Source organism: Entelurus aequoreus, linkage group LG16, assembly GCF_033978785.1.
Source record: "Entelurus aequoreus isolate RoL-2023_Sb linkage group LG16, RoL_Eaeq_v1.1, whole genome shotgun sequence".
Classification (NCBI taxonomy): domain Eukaryota; kingdom Metazoa; phylum Chordata; class Actinopteri; order Syngnathiformes; family Syngnathidae; genus Entelurus; species Entelurus aequoreus.
Genome location: NC_084746.1, coordinates 34,298,811 through 34,317,527, shown reverse-complemented (window position 1 = coordinate 34,317,527; position 18,717 = coordinate 34,298,811). Strand labels below are relative to the sequence as shown.

Genomic DNA, 18,717 nt, shown 5'->3' with positions numbered 1-18,717 from the left:
GTCAAAATATTTGCCCAGCTCTGATTTAGAGGTAATTAAGGGGTCCAACACAGATTGATGTGTTTTCATGTCCCAAGACTTTTGTCCACACTGTGCTTATTTTTCCCGCATGGAGTCTTGGTATACATGTGCGAGCAGGAAAAGGCGAGCATAATTCGATTGTGTCAATGATGGAAACGTGTGTAGGAGTGGTGGGAGGGAGGGAGGGAGGGAGGGAGGAGGAGTGGACATGATCGTCTTGCTTGAGCTGACCTGGGTCTTATGTTCGCCTCGCAGTGCGCATGCGTGATCCTATCTGAGCCCCGCAAAGAGCGGTTAAGTTGCGAGCGGACGTCGTGCGCGCTGCCGCATTCATCGCGTCGTCTTCTCCTGTTATTTTATTTTATTTTTTTAATTTTTTTTGGGGGGGTGGGGGGTGGTGGTGGGATCGTTCGGAAGAGATGCCGAACCGAGCCCTCCTTCAACCTGTGGATAAGAAGAGTTAAAGAGGGCGATCTCCAGGTTCTGAATGGCCGCGACATGGAGGAAGTACCCTGTCAGAAAGTCCGAAGCAGGCGGAAGAGAAGTCGCTGTCCTCCGGGCTTTCCCGTGAGGAGCATCGCCTGCGAGGACGAGTTCGACTGCAAGGAGCTGGAGTCTCTGTTCCAGAACTACAACCTGAAGCTGGAGCAGACCTCCACGCTCAAAGCCCTGGCGGTGCTCATCTTCATGTCGTCCACGCTGGCCGGCGTGGAGCTGCTGTCCGGCCCCAGCCTCACCATCTCCCAGGGCTCCCACCCGGTGCACTGTGTCATCTTCACCTCCCTCTTCATCGTCACCAACGTCAAGTACCTGCAGGTCACGCAGCTGCAGCAGATCGTCAACCTCAGCCTCCTCTTCGGGTTCACCTTCTCCTTCCTCTGCTGCCCCTTCTCGCTGGGCGCCGTGGGCTCGGAGCCTCCCACGTCCCCCGACCAGGGCGTGTGGCAGCTGGTCCTGGTCACCTTCGTCGCCTACGCGCTGCTCCCCGTCCGGACCCTCCTGGCGGTGGTCTTCGGACTCATGGTGTCCGTCTCCCACCTGATTGTGACCGCCACCTCTGTCACGGTGAAAACGCACAAACTGTGGAGGACGGTAAGTGCAGGCGTCTCGTGTAAAAAGTACATTTAAAACTCTTTTCACCAAAGTAGCACCATGATGACCAACTTTAAAGTACGGTAGCGTAGTAGGCCTACGCGTTCATTAAAAACAAGGCAGAGGTTTTGTTTAAAACTGATATTTTTAGCCATTACACACAATGCACATACATCCTAGGTGTCAAAGTCAATCTGGCCCGCGAATGAATTATCTATGGATGACATTTGATTAGTATTAGAACCGACCCTATTAGAACTGGGGATCGGTTGATTGGCAACACTAAATTGGCCCTAGTGTGTAAATGTTATCTGTCTATCTGTGTTGGCCCTGTGATGAGGTGGCGACTTGTCCAGGGTGTGCCCCGCCTTCCGTCCGAATGCAGCCGAAAGTAGCACCATTATGGCCAACTTTAAAGTACGGTAGCGTAGTAGGCCTACGCGTTCATTAAAAACAAGGCAGAGGTTTTGTTTAAAAGTGATATTTTTAGCCATTACACACAATGCACATACATCCTAAGTGTCAAAGTCAATCTGGCCCGCGAATGAATTATCTATGGATGATATTTGATTAGTATTAGAACCGACCCTATTAGAACTGGGGATAGGTTGATTGGCAACACTAAATTGGCCCTAGTGTGTAAATGTTCTCTGTCTATCTGTGTTAGCCCTGTGATGAGGTGGCGACTTGTCCAGGGTGTGCCCCGCCTTCCGTCCGAATGCAGCCGAAAGTAGCACCATTATGGCCAACTTTAAAGTACGGTAGCGTAGTAGGCCTACGCGTTCATTAAAAACAAGGCAGAGGTTTTGTTTAAAACTGATATTTTTAGCCATTACACACAATGCACATACATCCTAGGTGTCAAAGTCAATCTGGCCCGCGAATGAATTATCTATGGATGACATTTGATTAGTATTAGAACCGACCCTATTAGAACTGGGGATAGGTTGATTGGCAACACTAAATTGGCCCTAGTGTGTAAATGTTATCTGTCTATCTGTGTTGGCCCTGTGATGAGGTGGCGACTTGTCCAGGGTGTGCCCCGCCTTCCGTCCGAATGCAGCCGAAAGTAGCACCAATATGGCCAACTTTAAAGTACAGTAGCGTAGTAGGCCTACGCGTTCATTAAAAAAAAGGCAGAGGTTTTGTTTAAAACTGATATTTTTAGCCATTACACACAATGCACATACATCCTAGGTGTCAAAGTCAATCTGGCCCGCGAATGAATTATCTATGGATGACATTTGATTAGTATTAGAACCGACCCTATTAGAACTGGGGATAGGTTGATTGGCAACACTAAATTGGCCCTAGTGTGTAAATGTTCTCTGTCTATCTGTGTTAGCCCTGTGATGAGGTGGCGACTTGTCCAGGGTGTGCCCCGCCTTCCGCCCGAATGCAGCCGAAAGTAGCACCATTATGGCCAACTTTAAAGTACGGTAGCGTAGTAGGTCTACGCGTTCATTAAAAACAAGGCAGAGGTTTTGTTTAACAAGTGATATTTTTAGCCATTACACACAATGCACATACATCCTAGGTGTCAAAGTCAATCTGGCCCGCGAATGAATTATCTATGGATGATATTTGATTAGTATTAGAACCGACCCTATTAGAACTGGGGTTAGGTTGATTGGCAACACTAAATTGGCCCTAGTGTGTAAATGTTCTCTGTCTATCTGTGTTGGCCCTGTGATGAGGTGGCGACTTGTCCAGGGTGTGCCCCGCCTTCCGCCCGAACGCAGCCGAAAGTAGCACCATGATGGCCAACTTTAAAGTACAGTAGCGTAGGCCTAGGTGTTTATTAAAAGCAAGGCAGAGGTTTTGTTTAACAAGTGATATTTATTAAACACAATGCATACACATCATATGTGTCGAATTCAAGGCCCGCGGGCTAGATCCGGCCAGCGAATGAATGATCTATGGCCCCTGGGGATGATATTTAATAAGTATTAGAACCGGCCCGCAGACCACAGCCGCCTGATGTTTCTTTGCACGCACCAATACTCCATCAGTGTTGGCGCTAGGAATTTTCAAAATGGGGTCGCAGGTACCCCATCAAGTCATAAAAATGGGGTCCCACAGTACATTTTTGGGGTCCCATTTTTTTTCTAAGCGTTTTGAAAACAAATGATACATGTATGTATTATCCTGTTATATCTCACATTCTATATTGTGTTTTGGAAAAAGGTTGTCATAAACGTTACTTAATTCATTAAATTAAAATAATACACAAGAAAACATTCATTTACTTTCTTCTTTCCTTCATGGATCTAAACTTTACTGCTGCCGGTATTTTTTTCTATATTTTTATTGTAATATTTTCAGAATGTGTTTGTTCGATTTTTGGCCAAAGTAAGAAAAAGAAAACAATCTGAAGTTGTCTTTATTTTTTGTTTTAATGCCATGATTTTAATAGTCCAGATTTTCACCAAGTACCACCTCAGAAAAAACCCTCACTTGGCTCTCCAAGTAGCACCATGGTGACCAACTTTAAAGTATAGTAGCATAGTAGGCCTACGTGTTCATTAAAAACAAGGCAGAGGTAATATTTGTAGCCCGCGTAACATTACACACATCCTAGATGTCAAATTCAATCTGGCCCGCGAATGAATGATCTACGGCCCCCGGGGTGATATTTGATTAGTATTACAACCGGCCTGCAGGCCACAGCCGCCTGCTGCTGTTTTGCACGCACCAATACTCCATCAGTGTTGACACTAGGAATTTTCAAAATGGGGTCCCAGGGACCCCATCAAGTCATAAAAATGGGGTCCCACAGTACATTTTCGGGGTGCCACTTTTTTGTAACCATTTTGAAAACAAATGATAAATGTATGCATTGTCCTGTTATATCTCACATTCTATATTGTGTTTTGGAAAAAGGATGTTGAACTTGAGTAAAGGTGAAATGTTTCCTATAAATTATGCTGCTAAGAAATAGCTCAGCACAGTTTTCCCTTTGAAATTGCCTCGCAAAGTTACACATACTTGGGCGTCCAGGTCACACATAAGCTTGCAGAGCTTTATAAAGCCAACTTTCTTCCACTGTTGTCCAGAATCCAGGCAGATTTTGATCGCTGTTCCTTACTTCATTTATCTACAGTGGCTCTTGTCAACTCTTTTAAAATGCATGTTCTTCCGCGATCTATTTGTTCTAGTGCAGGGGTGTCAAAGTCAAAGTCCGCGGGCCACATCCGGCCCGTGAATGAAAGATCTATGGCCTTCGGGATGATATTTGATTAGTATTAGAACCGGCCAGCAGGCCACTGCCGCCTGCTGCTGTTTTGCACGCACCAATACTCCATCAGTGTTGGTGCTAGGAATTTTCAAAATTCAAGTCATAAAAATGGGGTCCCACAGTAAATTTTTTGGTGACACTTTTTTGTAAGCGTTTTGAAAGCGTTTGTCCTGTTGTATCTCACATTCTATATTGTGTTTTGGAAAAAGGTTGTCATAAACATTACTTAATCCATTAAAATAAAATAATACACAAGAAAACAAATTTTTATGCACATGTAAATTTATTCAGTTATAAACATTCATTCACTTTCTTCTTTCCTTCATGAATCTAAACTTTACAGCTGGCGGTATTTAAAAAAATATATTTTTATTGTAATATTTTAAATGTGTTTGTTCTATTTTTGGCCAAAGTAAGACAAAGAAAACAATCTGAAATTGTCTTTATTTTTTAGTTTCAATGCCATGATTTTAATAGTCCGCCCCACGTGTGCACAGATTTTCCTCCAAATTTAGCTTGACACCCCTGACATACATCAACAATGATCATCCATATACAATACATAATACAGGCTTCTTTGGTCTACCACTATATGGAGCTCTAATTATCTGTTTTGTATACTTAAAAAAAAGAACAATAGCAACTCAGTATGCAATTTAGTGTTCGTTTTACACAGAATTACTGTGAAAAGAGTTTGAGAATCACTGTACTAAATAAACGCAAGGATCTTTTCTCCGATAGGACCAATATGTCCCGAAGCTGTAAAAGACTACTTTTTATAGAATAGAGTCCGATTTGGTGACTTAATGGACAATAAGCACAAGTGATGTGAATCTTGCAGCAACTCATGATTGGATTCCAATCCAATTCTTGGGGTGACGATTTGATTTATAATCGATTCTCGATTCAACAGCACTCTCCCTTGAAACCGATTCTTGCAAAACATTATAGTCGTCCCTATAATGTCCCTCGCTGTTTCATTCGTTAGGGAATTTTTTTAATATATATTTTTGGTCTAAGTTAAGCATTTTTAGGGATTAAAATGGCTAATTGAAGTACAAATATCAATACTACTGTAGAGATGAGCTATTTGGCTGAGAGCTAGTGGGCAGTCTAGGACAGAGTCTGCTCTATTGATTGCATTGTTGGCTCTGTTCTGTGCGCAGTATGTATTATTTATTGTTGCTAATGTTTTGGGTTTTTGTTGTGTTTCACTTTTGTAGCTGGATGTACAAATGGTGCAGCTGAATTGGCAGCTGGTTGCATAAGCTTTGCTCATTTATTGTCTTATGTCCTTTGTGTTCTCTAATGTTTTCCTCTTTTCAAGTGTTTTTACAATATTTGTGTGGACTTTTTGTATCTGCACTGCAACCACATAATTTCTCCATTGTGGGATACATAAACGTGTATTCTGTCCTCTATGGCAGTGGTCCCCAACCACCGGGCTGATTGGTACCGGGCAGCACAAGAAATAAAAAAAATATAAAAACATATTTTATTTTTATTTTTTATTTTTATTAACTCAACATAAAAAGCACAATATCTACATTATATATCAATATAGATCAATACAGTCTGCAGGGATACAGTCCGTAAGCACACATGATTGTATTTCTTTATGAAAAAAAAGAAAATAATATTTTTTTAATACATCTGATGTATTAAAGTGTGATATAGGAGTAAAATGTTGTCCTTTAAAGTATATTATATACCAGCCTGTTCCTATTTTTGTATAGAATGTCAATGTAAAGCTCTGCCATATCTTACATTATTTACCCCACTGCAAGGCTAAATGAATAAAATAGAAGCAACAGAAGCAATATATTTACAATAGTCACACATCCTCTGAATGACAGGAGCACTTTAACGACTTGCTGCAAAATGATTGTCCAACATCCTCTACATGACAGAGTACTGTTTTTTTGATAACGGCAGTAACAACAACAACATGTTAGTCATAGATCTTCTTTATTCTAAATCAGGCCTATTCAAAGCTATTCATTTAGCCTGCCAAACATCACCCAAATAGGCTTGAAGTAACCATTAAAACTAGGGTTGTTTATGTATGCAGTACTCCACCACCCCAAAGGGGGCAAAGGCGAGGCATATGTGTCACAATGAAGCAGCAGTGGGGTGAGTAGAAGAAGACTACTCATTTAACCCCGGAAAAAAAAATCAAAATAAATTGCAAAAATCTGACTTTTAACATCGACTGGACAACAAAGTATGACTTTTCTACCCAAAACAAGTGCTGGAGTCATTGTTTCCCGGCGGACCTTTTAAGTGACGGACATATTGATCCAGACAAGCAGCCAAAATGTTAGAAATCCCAGCATGTCAGCTTCATCACGAACCTTGGTCAAACATTTGTAAGTAGATATAATTTGTGGATACAAATATTTTGTTTCTTTTGTATTGAAATTGCTGATTTTGTGATGTCTTTTGTGTTCGTGGTCGTGTTGTTTTTAACGTTTACTACATGTAGCGCTAAATTTGACCAGTAGGGGGCGACAACGCTAATTGTGATAAATCACATGCAATGTTTAGTGTACTTTCTATATGTGTAAAAACATTTGTAATTCATTGTGTGAATATATTAACACTAAATCTTCTATTTTATTCATGTAAAATACAGAATGGACATTATGTGTTTATGTTTATTTTATGTTTATATTTTCAGACGTACACACCTAAATGAAGAAATAAGTGTAAAGAAATAAAACTAAGGAACAAAAATAATTTAAAAGAAGGAAAATAAATCCTCAACATGCTTTTAACTAGCTGCACACGCTGGACATGAGTGGCGAGGGCAGAATAATGAATTTATTGACAATGCAGCGTGAACGCCGATGTGTTTACTTAACACAGTCTCAAAGAAATATAACCTGCAGAGGCGCTTTCTGACGAAACATCCACATTTCGATGACCGGCCCCTGAGCCTTTGGGCTCTTGAATCTGCGGTCCTCTTCGTTATGCAGTTGAATAGCCTTGGTCTGTAAGATCGGAGCAATTTGCACTTTTCCGGAATCTACTGCAAAAGTCAAATACATGACGCAAACACGCTGCTGTTTTTAAAGACCTACAGCAAAAGCACAATTCAAAGATCCTCTGTATGTCAGGAACACTCTGTCCCCTTAAAAAAAAAAAAAAGGCAAAAATTAATGTCAAAGATACTCTACATGACGCTGTTTTTAAGGACCTGCTTAAAAAAAAACTAGTCAAAGATCCTGTACATGTACATATGACTGGAGCGCTTTGCTGTTTTTAGGAATTTACTGCAAAAGCACCAGTCAAAGATGCTCTTCATGACAGGAGAGTTCTGCTGTTGTCAATAAGCTACTACATAAACCAGAGTTATTTAACCCAAATGTTTTGAGGGGCCACATTTCCAGAAAGCTAAGTGCGGGACTTCTCCCTTCATTATTAGTTTTATTTTGTATATTCCAGAGAACCATCATCCTCTGTAGTGGATATTTGTTTTTGGTGTATTTATTTTGTCAGAGTTATAAAATGTGCCCCGTTACGGAAAGAAAAAGTCAAATATCTTCTCTATGACGGTGCTCCAGTGTTTTTAGGATTCTTCTTCAGAAATGTAGTCTCTCCTACTGTTTTGTACGGAATTTAGGGGCCGGACCGGCAGTTAAATAGCCCTGACATAAACACTGTGATAGTGACAGGAATTACCTGTTTTTTTATTTCAAAGATGCAGTAGGAAGGGGTTTCATATAGCACAGGGGTGTCAAACTCATTTTAGCTCAGCATGGAGGAAAATCTATTCCCACGTGGGCCGGACTGGTAAAATCATGGCATAATGACTTAAAAATAAAGACAACTTCAGATTGTTTTCTTTGTTTTACTTTGGCCAAAATTAGAACAAGCACATTCTGATCCTGGCAAAACACTTCAAGTTATTTGAAAATTCTGAGGAAAAAATTGGTGAAAATTCAAGAAAACAATGAACTTAGACTTTGTCTCAGTATAATTTACAAAGCCAATACACTGCAAGCACTTCCTTTTCAGCATTCTCATGTTGGCAGTTCACCATTAAAAACATTTTTGGAAAAGCAATCAAGTGTTTCCTCAAACCGGCGCATTGATGACATCCACAACTGCCACAACACATTAATTTATCATCATTTAAATAGTACATTTATAATATAAACAAAACAATTATCAAAAATGACACCATAGCGAAACCATAATCTGAAATCATAACTACAAACTTAACCAATGTGAAAATGGTGGATTTAAGCATAAAATAAAATAGAACGAACAACAAATGTAGAAACACACATTTTTACAATGGAGTTCAGCGTGCTGCGATGAGGTGGCGACTTGTCCAGAGTGTACCCCGCCTTCCGCCCGATTGCAGCTGAGATAGGCTCCAGCGCCCCCCGCGACCCCGAAGGGAATAAGCGGTAGAAAATGGATGGATGGATGGATGGATGGATGGACACCATAGCCGAAACCATAATCTGAAATCATTACTACAAACTTAACCAATGTGAACATGGTGGATTCAAGCATACAATAAAATAGAACGAACAACAAATGTAGAAACACACATTTTTACAATGGAGTTCAGTGTGCTGCGATGAGGTGGCGACTTGCAGAGGTGGGTAGAGTAGCCAGAAATTGTACTCAAGTAAGAGTACTGTTACTTTAGAGATTTATTACTCAAGTAAAAGTAAGGAGTAGTCACCCAAATATTTACTTGAGTAAAATATTATATATATATATATATATATACAGTATATACACACACACACATATATATATATATATATATATATATATATATATATATATATATATATATATATATATATATATATATATATATATATATATATATATATATATATATATGTATATATATATGTATATGTATATATATACATATGTATGTATGTGTGGAAAAAAATCACAAGACTACTTCATCTCTACAGGCCTGTTTCATGAGGGGTTTCCTCAATCATCAGGAGATTTTAATAGAAGCATTCACATATCATGGTTTATATAGGGCACAGAGCGGGTGGGTACAGGCAGGCGTAGGGGCGTGGTGATTGGCTCATGTGTTACCTAGGAGGTGTTTCCTTCTGTGACGGCATGCTGATACAATTTCGCTGCGTTTGTTGAGGGATGACAGGTCTGGGCGGTATATGATGAACAGTTTCTCTTTTAAAGTTAAGTTAAAGTTAAAGTACCAATGATTGTCACACACACACTAGGTTTGGTGAAATTTGTCCTCTGCATTTGACCCATCCCCTTGATCACCCCCTGGGAGGTGAGGGGAGCAGTGGGCAGCAGCGTAGCCGCGCCCGGGAATCATTTTAAGCATAGGTTGCATCTTTTATTACCACTGTTGTAAGGTGTGCTGGATGCAAGAATTTGCCATGTTATTGAATATTCAACATTATTGTCTTTGAGGTTCCAAATGTGTTTGCTGAGTTCTGTGGTATTTCGCAGGCTTTGGTTTCTGAAAGAGGCCTTGTGATTGTTCCATCTGGTTTTGAATTCTCCCTCAGTTAATCCTACGTATGTGTCGGATGTGTTAATGTCCTTGCGTGTTACCTTTGCTTGGTAAACGACTGATGATTGTAAGCATCCCCCGTTGAGAGGGCAATCAGCAATTCGACAAAGCAACCCCCCCGTACCAAAAAGCACTTGATGAAAGCGGATACAACTTCACCCTCACCTACGAACCCACGCCAGGAAACCAACCAAAAAAGAACAGAAAACGGAACAACATTATCTGGTACAACCCCCCATACAGTAAAACCGTCTCAACTAATATTGGCCACAAATTCCTCACTCTGATCGACAAACACTTCCCCAAAGGCAACACCCTAAGAAAGATATTCAACAAGAACAACATTAAATTGAGCTACAGCTGTATGAACAATATATGAGAAATCATTTCAAACCACAACAAAACAATTGCAAAGAGCCATCTACCACCAGGCAGAGCGAACCCGACAAAGACTGCAACTGCCGCAAGAAACCTGATTGGGGACGGCGTGGCGAAGTTGGTAGAGTGGCCGTGTCAGCAATCGGAGTGTTGCTGGTTACTGGGGTTCAATCCCCACCTTCTACCATCCTAGTCACGTCCGTTGTGTCCTTGGGCAAGACACTTCACCCTTGCTCCTGATGGCTGCTGGTAGCGCCTTGCATGGCAGCTCCCGCCATCAGTGTGTGAATGTGTGTGTGAATGGGTGAATGTGGAAATACTGTCAAAGCGCTTTGAGTACCTTGAAGATAGAAAAGCGCTATACAAGTATAACCCATTTATCATTTATCATTTATTGCCAAAAGGGACAAGCGGTAGCAAATGGATGGATGGATGGAGTTCAGTGTGCGCATCACGCCGTCAACCAATTACGATTGCTGCACGGAACTCTTAACTACACGGTCATGTTATTTTTAAATCTTTGCATCTTACTGTTGGTGTTATTTTAGCCGTCGAGTGGACAATTTACAACGAAATAAGGTGTTGTGCATTGTTTGTGCATCTGCTGCCGTCTACTGCCAGCCAAAACAGGAGCAACTGATTGCTTGCACCTGTGCTGAATGGAGTAGCAGCAGCCAATCCGGAGGGCGCTTAAAGTCATCTTACACGTCCTCTTTAAACAGCGTCATGTGGGACCTGTGTTAAACTTGAATTGCCATTGCGACATCCAGGGGACACATTTACAACAGCAGTTTTTTTCATTAAAAAATTGCAGCTCATTTTATACTTAGTAAACACATCTTGAGGGCCGCGGGCCAGATTAAACCTGCAGCTGATATAGCCCCATTCGTCGCGGTTAAGCTGACACATGAAACGTGACAATTTCGGGGTTGCACTATCCACTTTAGTCGCCAGATGGCAGTAGAATGTTGAATATCTTAAAATGTGTTGGTGGCAATTCCAACTTTATATAGCAACATTAGTTGCTATATAGAGTGACACTTTCCATCATTTTCAGCAGAATGCATTGCAAAATTACTAAAATCCCCCAACTGTATACTACAAAAACGGCAGTAGTAATACTATAGTAGAATAATGACTGTACCCAGTTGTGTTACATTATGCACTTCTACTTTGGTGTGTACAACAGCACTACTTTGGTGGGTACCATCTCAGGGACTACCTTGGACACCTTTATCTCCTGCACATTCTTAAATGTTGTCATTAATCATGCATTATTTACTTCCTCTATTATGCCAAAACCATAACATTTTATGCGTTCCACCTTGGTTGATGACTAACCCTCTCCACAACGTTGAAATATGTAATTTAAACACACTGCAATAAAACCCTAATTTCAGCAAGTGATATTGCAGGTAAACAAAGTCACAGAATTCCACCTTGCAGTAGGGTTGTCTCAATACCAATATTTTGGTACCGGTACCGGTACCAAAATGTATTTTGATACTTTTTGATTCTTTTCAATAATTTTCTAAATTAAGTGGACCCCAAAAAATGGCATTATTGGCTTTATTTTAACAAAAAATCTTAGGGTATATTAAACTTATTGCAATCAAATAACAATTGTGTCCTTAAATAAAATAATGAACATACTAGTCAACTTGTCTTTTAGTAGTAAGTAAGCAAACAAAGGCTCCTAATTTGTCTGCTGACATATGCAGTAACATATTGTGTAATATTTCATTCTATTATTTTGTCAAAACTATAAAGGACAAGCTGTAAAAATGGATTATTAATCAACTTGTTCATTTACTGTTAATATCTGCTTACTTTCTGCTTCAACATGTTCTATCTACACTTCTGTTCAAATGTAATAATCACTGATTCTTCTGTTTGATACTTTACATTAGTTTTGGATGATACCACAAATGTAGGTATCGATCCCATACCAAGTAGTTACAGGATCATACATTGGTCATAATTTAAGTTCTCGTGTGTCCAGGGACGTAGTTCCTGAGTTTATGAATATAATATGAATAAAAATTGATTGAATAAAAATATTGATGTAATCATAGTAATATCGACTAGATACGTTCCTGTACTTGGTATCATTACAGTGGATGTCAGTAGGGGTGTAACGGTACGTGTATTTGTATTGAACCGTTTCGGTACGGGGGTTCCGGTTTGGTTCGGAGGTGTACCGAACGAGTTTCCACACGGACATATTAAGTAGTGTAACGCACGTTGTGTAAACAATGCACACCGAGGCACAACACACGGCATGCTAGCAGCGACGGGGCTAGGATAGACTGACCATACGCCCTTTTTTCACCGGACATGTCCTCTTTTGCGGGGCTGTCCTGGCGGAGTTTCTTAAATGCCTCAAATGTCCGGCATTTTGAGTTAGGGTTGCGTGTATTTTCAATGTACGTTCAGGGTTAAGAAGGGGTTAAAAACAAAACAAATTGTGCGCGCAGCAGCATTCATGAGGGAGGGGCAGAGACAGAGAGCGAGAGAGTTATGATATACGCGCATGCGTCGCCAGGCTCTGCTTTTTATCCATAGATTTATCAGATTTAATTTTTTATTATCTATAGCAGGGGTGTCAAAAGTGTGCCCCAGAGGCCATTTGCGGCCCACAGCTAATGTTTTAAAGGCCCACGGCACATTCTAAAAATACTTTTCAAATAAACAAAAACATAACAAAAGTGAAATAAAAAAGCTTAAAGGTTAAATGTAATTTACAAAAAGTTGCAATGTTGACTAATAAAACAAAGCTGTTTTTTTTTCTTTCAAACTGTCATTGCTCAAAACATAATATTGAATCAAAATCAATGTTATTATGAATTATTGACCTATCCAAGGTTCCGATTACTTCACATCAAATATTACACTAAGAAAAATATTTTTGGTGGAAGATTTTTCAAATTTGGTAAATAAATAACCCAAAAATTTATATTTTGTTGTTTTCTTACTGTACCGAAAATTAACCGAACCATGACCTCCAAACCGAGGTATGTACCGAACCCAAATTTTTGTGTACCGTTACACCCCTATATGTCAGGTGTAGATTCACCCATTGAATTTGTTTACATTGTGACGCCGGTGAGCTATTGTATCCTCCTACGGTGTGTAGTGAAGCATGTTTAGCTATTCCTCGTCCTGCAGGGATGATACTTGTAAGAAACGTACTTTATTTGTCGCCATGGAGGCGAGGATTATTGATTTAGAAGTAGCGAAAACACTGCCGACTGCAGATGGATGTTCGCTGCTAACTAGCTAGCCAAGTCTTAAAGCACCTCTTCCTGAGGGCGTTTCAGTGTTATAACTTCACCTTTATCGTCAGTTTTTAGGCCAAAATGCGTCCATTCTCCCTTTTCTGTCTACACACTGTGTCTGCTTGTAAGTACTGCGTAATTGTGTGCTGCCGAACATGCGCCTGTGCTCGTAAAACCAGCAATGTCACGACGTGACGACGACGCGCCGTCATGCCTGTAAAAAAAAAATATGTCGAACCGGTACTTTTTAAACAGAGTATAGCACAGTTTTTGATTCATTAGTACCGCGATATTATACTAGTACCGGTATACCGTACAACTCCACCTTGCAGGGGACAATATGTTGTCACCTTTTTGCCTTGAGGGCCCTTGAAAAGAGACAACTAACTAACTTACTCAAGGGAGTGTGTTAATGTATAGGTTGTCCCCGCAGGGACAGTCATGGTCTCCAATTGTACCAGGATTTATGACAGCAGAGGACATACGGCTGCAGGACTCCCATTCAGTACTAAGGACAGCTCCTTGTGTTTCATTCAGTTTGGAACCGCATCTGACAAAACATTCCAAAATACCGCAGGATCAGGGATTTGACAAAAATAGTGAACTTGGGCACGATAACAGGTCACGGTTGGTTGGTGGGGATGCAGACAAGCAGAGAGCGAAATAGTGTGAATGTTACCCCGGGGAGATGAATCAGCCCCAGAAGAGAAGGCTGGAAATGAAGGAGTGGAGTGACATCCTGCCAGCAGCAGTAGAAGTAGGGCAAGTCCAAACACCACACACACAAACACACACACACACACACACACACACACACACACACACACACACACACACACACACACACACACACACACACACACACACACACACACACACACACACACACACACACACACACACACACACACACACACACACACACACACTATATTTTGACTTGTATACCTATACTCCTACAGCTGCACCTACTGCAAAAAACAAAACAAAAGAGTAAAATACCCACTGCTGTTTATGACACTCTTTTTAAAGGACTTAAGTGTCAAACTCGCTTTCACTGAGGGCCACATCTCAGTTATGGCTGCCTTCAGAGGGCCGCTGGTAACAGTGAATAATATATGAATTTGTTTCGGCATTTTATTATCAATTTTTTATGTACATTGTAAAAAAATATGGGAAATGAGGTGCCAGTTTTTTACTGTAAAATTTACAGATTTATTCTACAATATATTGATTGATTGATTGATATTGCAGTAAAATACGTGCAGCTCGGTTGCCAGAATTTTGCAGTGTTTTTTTTTTTTACAACAAATTACTGTAAAGGGAAAAACTGTACCATTGTTTTTTTTATTTCTGGCAACCGAGTTGTCAGTTTTTTACCATAAAAAAAAAAACGCAGTACCGTCTTAACATTTACAGTAATACATCATTGAACCGCAGATTTTACAGTAAAAAAAAAGGAAGTTTAGTCACCAGAATTTTACAGTAAAAACGGCGGTAGTTATTTTCAATTTACAGTTATATGCTTTTACCGTAAGATCTATTGTCCTTTTTACAGCGTACAATTTGATAGATAATTTGCTTTGAAAGTAGATATTGAAGTTTTTATTTGAACAAAAAAAAAGTTTGGATATTGGATAATAATAAAGCATAAAAAGTATGCAATTCAATGAAGTACGATGGTGTGGGACGGTGTGGCGAAGTTGGTAGAGTGGCTGGCCAGCAATCGGAGGGTTGCTGGTTACTGGGGTTCAATCCCCACCTTCTACCATCCTAGTCATGTCCGTTGTGTCCTTGGGCAAAACACTTCACCCTTGCTCCTGATGGGTGCTGGTTAGCGCCTTGCATGGCAGCTCCCGCCATCAGTGTGTGAATGTGTGTGTGAATGGGTGAATGTAGAAATGTCAAAGCGCTTTGAGTACCTTGAAGGTAGAAAAGCGCTATACAAGTATAACCCATTTATCATTATTTATTTATTTTACATGTATTTTTTTCCTGTCAAAATGAAAATAACTTATACATTTAGTAAGAAAAGATACTTTGGCGCATATTTTCCTAGGCGTTCGCGGTCCACATAAAATGACAAAGCGGGCCAGATCTGGCCCCCGAGCCTTGAGTTTGATATCTGTGTCTTAGGTAAAACAATAATAGTAATAACATTTGGGAAGCACACTTTGGTGGGACAAATGACATGGACCAAATTCAGGCACCCCTCCTCTTTTAAATATAGTATTATGCTGTAGACCCACTTAAGACATTGACTGGATTGTTCTGCTGTTTTTAAAAATATTCTGTAAAAGTACTTATATGATAGGAGCGCTCTGCTTTTTAACGACTTACAGCACAGGCTTTGGGCACTTTTACTCCCAAGGGCCCCATGCAGAAACGATAAAAAGGACACATGTTAAAAATATGCTATCAAAATCAATTCAATTTAGATATATGTTAAGCTAACTAAACAAAACATCCACATATTAGCTTTTTAGTATAGGTAGTGTAATATATCATAATATATATTATGAATAACTGAGGAATTAATTTCATTTTTATATTTAAGGAGAAATTATGTGAAATTATGTGATGTTCGAAATAAACTAAATAATATGTGGAGGGCCAATAAAAGGCACCCCGGGCCACACTTTGTTTATTCCCTAAGGGTGTAACGGTACGTGTATTTGTATTGAACCGTTTCGGTACGGGGGTTTCGCTTCGGTTCGAAGGTGTACCGAACGAGTTTCCACACGGACATATTAAGTAGCGTACCGCACGTTGTGTAAACAATGCACACCGAGGCACAACACACGGTATGCTAGCAGCGACCAGACTACTACAACATGTAAAAGCCAGAGCTGGAAGACCCTCCCGCCTCGTTAAGATCTCCCGTTTGGGAACACTAAGGCTTCGCGGTGCGATACAACAATGGAGGACGTAGGTTTGCCGACATTGTTTAGCAGCAGTAGGGTATGCTTCTGCCAACACGTCAAACATGCTAACCCATTTGAAGCGTCACCACCCCCAAGTGAACATCGCTTCAACGAAGGTAAAGACGAGCATAGTGCAAACACTGCATTCAAGCAGCCTCTCCTCTGCGAGTCAGGCAGGGCTGAAGCAATAACAAATGCAGTTGGTGTTTTTATAGCAGCAGATTTAAGACCGTATTGCATTAAAAACTAGATTTTGACCCACTGCGACATTGTAACTGCAAGCAGCTCTGCTCTTTCTGCAGACAATGTGGATAAACTGATTTTTCTGGCAAAAAACATGAAGATTGAGTGAAAGTCACCAGGGTTAAAGGCTGGAGGGGGAGGGGGGGGGGGGTGTAGAGTTAATCTGAGGCTGAGTTGACTGGAAACTGTTTAATGTTGCACTTTTTATATGTAGAAGAAAAGTTTTGTCATTGTATTTAATCTGAGCAACAACTTGAGGCAGTTTAATGTTGATTAACGTGGACCCCGACTTAAACAAGTTGAAAAACTTATTCAGGTGTTACCATTTAGTGGTCAATTGTACGGAATATGTACTGTACTGTGCAATCTACTAATAAAAGTCTCAATCAATCAATCAATCAATAAAAAAAAAGCACTTTATATGTAGAAAGGTTTTGTTAAGAAACCATTCTGAGCCTTATCTTATTTTTTATATATGTTGACCACATTAACCCTGGCAATCGACCCTGTGTGTATGTTATTGTTATGCTTAGCATTCATGACTGCCTGCTGCTGCACTGATCAGCCTAGTGGTGGCTCACATCCATCACACGCAGAGCTATTTCTATTTTTTGGCAGAGTTATTATAGTGTTCCCAATTTCACAAGGATAAAGCCATTGTTTACAAATTTGGTAAATAAATAACCAAAAATTTATATTTTGTTGTTTTCTTACTGTACCGAAAATGAACCGAACCATGACCTCTAAACCGAGGTACGTACCGAACCGAAATTTTTGTGTACCGTTACACCCTTATTATTCCCTAATAGGGTTGTACGGTATACCGGTACTAGTATAGTATCGCGGTACTAATTAATCGAAAACGGTACTATACTCTGTTTGAAAAGTACCGGTTCCTGGCACGACGGCGCGTCGTCACGTAGTGACATTGCTGGTTTTAAACCTGAAAAAATGCTTCTGAAATGCTGTACATTATATGTTGTACAAGTTAATGGTATTCATGTCACTGTATGACAATATCTTAACCTTCTCTATTCATTAAGAAAATCTAACATCCAGCTTGCTAAACATTCTCTAATTGAGGACTATCAGCCAGTACATGTAATAAATTAATATACACAATATTTCAGCCTGCCAGAAAAATCCCTGCCACCCACCTGCTACCATACTCAACTATGTACTAGCATTTATTTAGGTAGAAATATCACAAGATAACATTACAAAACATTTTACAAAGCATGATCGTAATATAAGACTTGTTTTCATTGTGTTATTGTAGTTATAATGGATGTGAAGTGTATTACTATTATTGATCGCTACTATCATTAATAGTGATTGATTTGAAATGAGGTGTCTTGACATCTTTTGAAGACGTGAAAGTCTCCCATAAAGAAGCAACCCCCCCTTCGCCTGTGGCTCTACAGTAACTTAACATAGATACATATGAACTGTTTTAAAGACCTAGTTTAAAAAAAGTCAAAGACCCTTATATGACAGGATCTTGCTGTTTTTAAGAATATATTTAAAAGCGCTAGTCAAAGATCCTCTATTATTGGGTCTTTCTGCTGTTTTACAGACTTCAGAAACGCAAGTCAAAGATCCTGTAAATGATAGGAGCACTCTACTGATTTTAGACCTACCGCAAAAACGCAGGTTAAAGATCCTTTAAATCAGGGGTGTCAAAGTCAAATACAGAGTGGGCCAAAATTTAAAACTGAACAAAGCCGCGGGCCAAGGTTGAACAAATTAGCCTTTTAATAGGGACCCAAACAAGTTTTGCATTGAATATTTAACAAGCAAGGCTTATATAACTTTATAGTGACATGCAAAATAGAGTTTCAAGTAATAATAATAATAATTAAAAAATATCAATGGCATATCAAATACAATTTAAATAAAAATTGAATGCCTCTTTTCTATTTGCAGCCTTCTGAGGTAAATATCAACATCAACTTTTTCCACAGGCCAATAAATTTGAAAATAAAATAAGAATGAATAAACTAACCATTC

The 18,717-nt window shown here is 39.8% G+C and overlaps 1 protein-coding gene across 1 annotated transcript in view; it reads left to right on the top strand.

Annotated features, from left to right (window-relative positions):
• The first annotated feature begins 404 nt into the window (after positions 1-404).
• Positions 405-18,717, top strand: part of LOC133630875 (adenylate cyclase type 1-like) — a 136,454-nt gene continuing 118,141 nt past the window's right edge. Inside the window, 1 exon segment of the mRNA XM_062022690.1 lies at positions 405-1,113. Coding sequence (XP_061878674.1) covers positions 520-1,113 — 594 coding nt within the window. The 5' untranslated portion in view covers positions 405-519.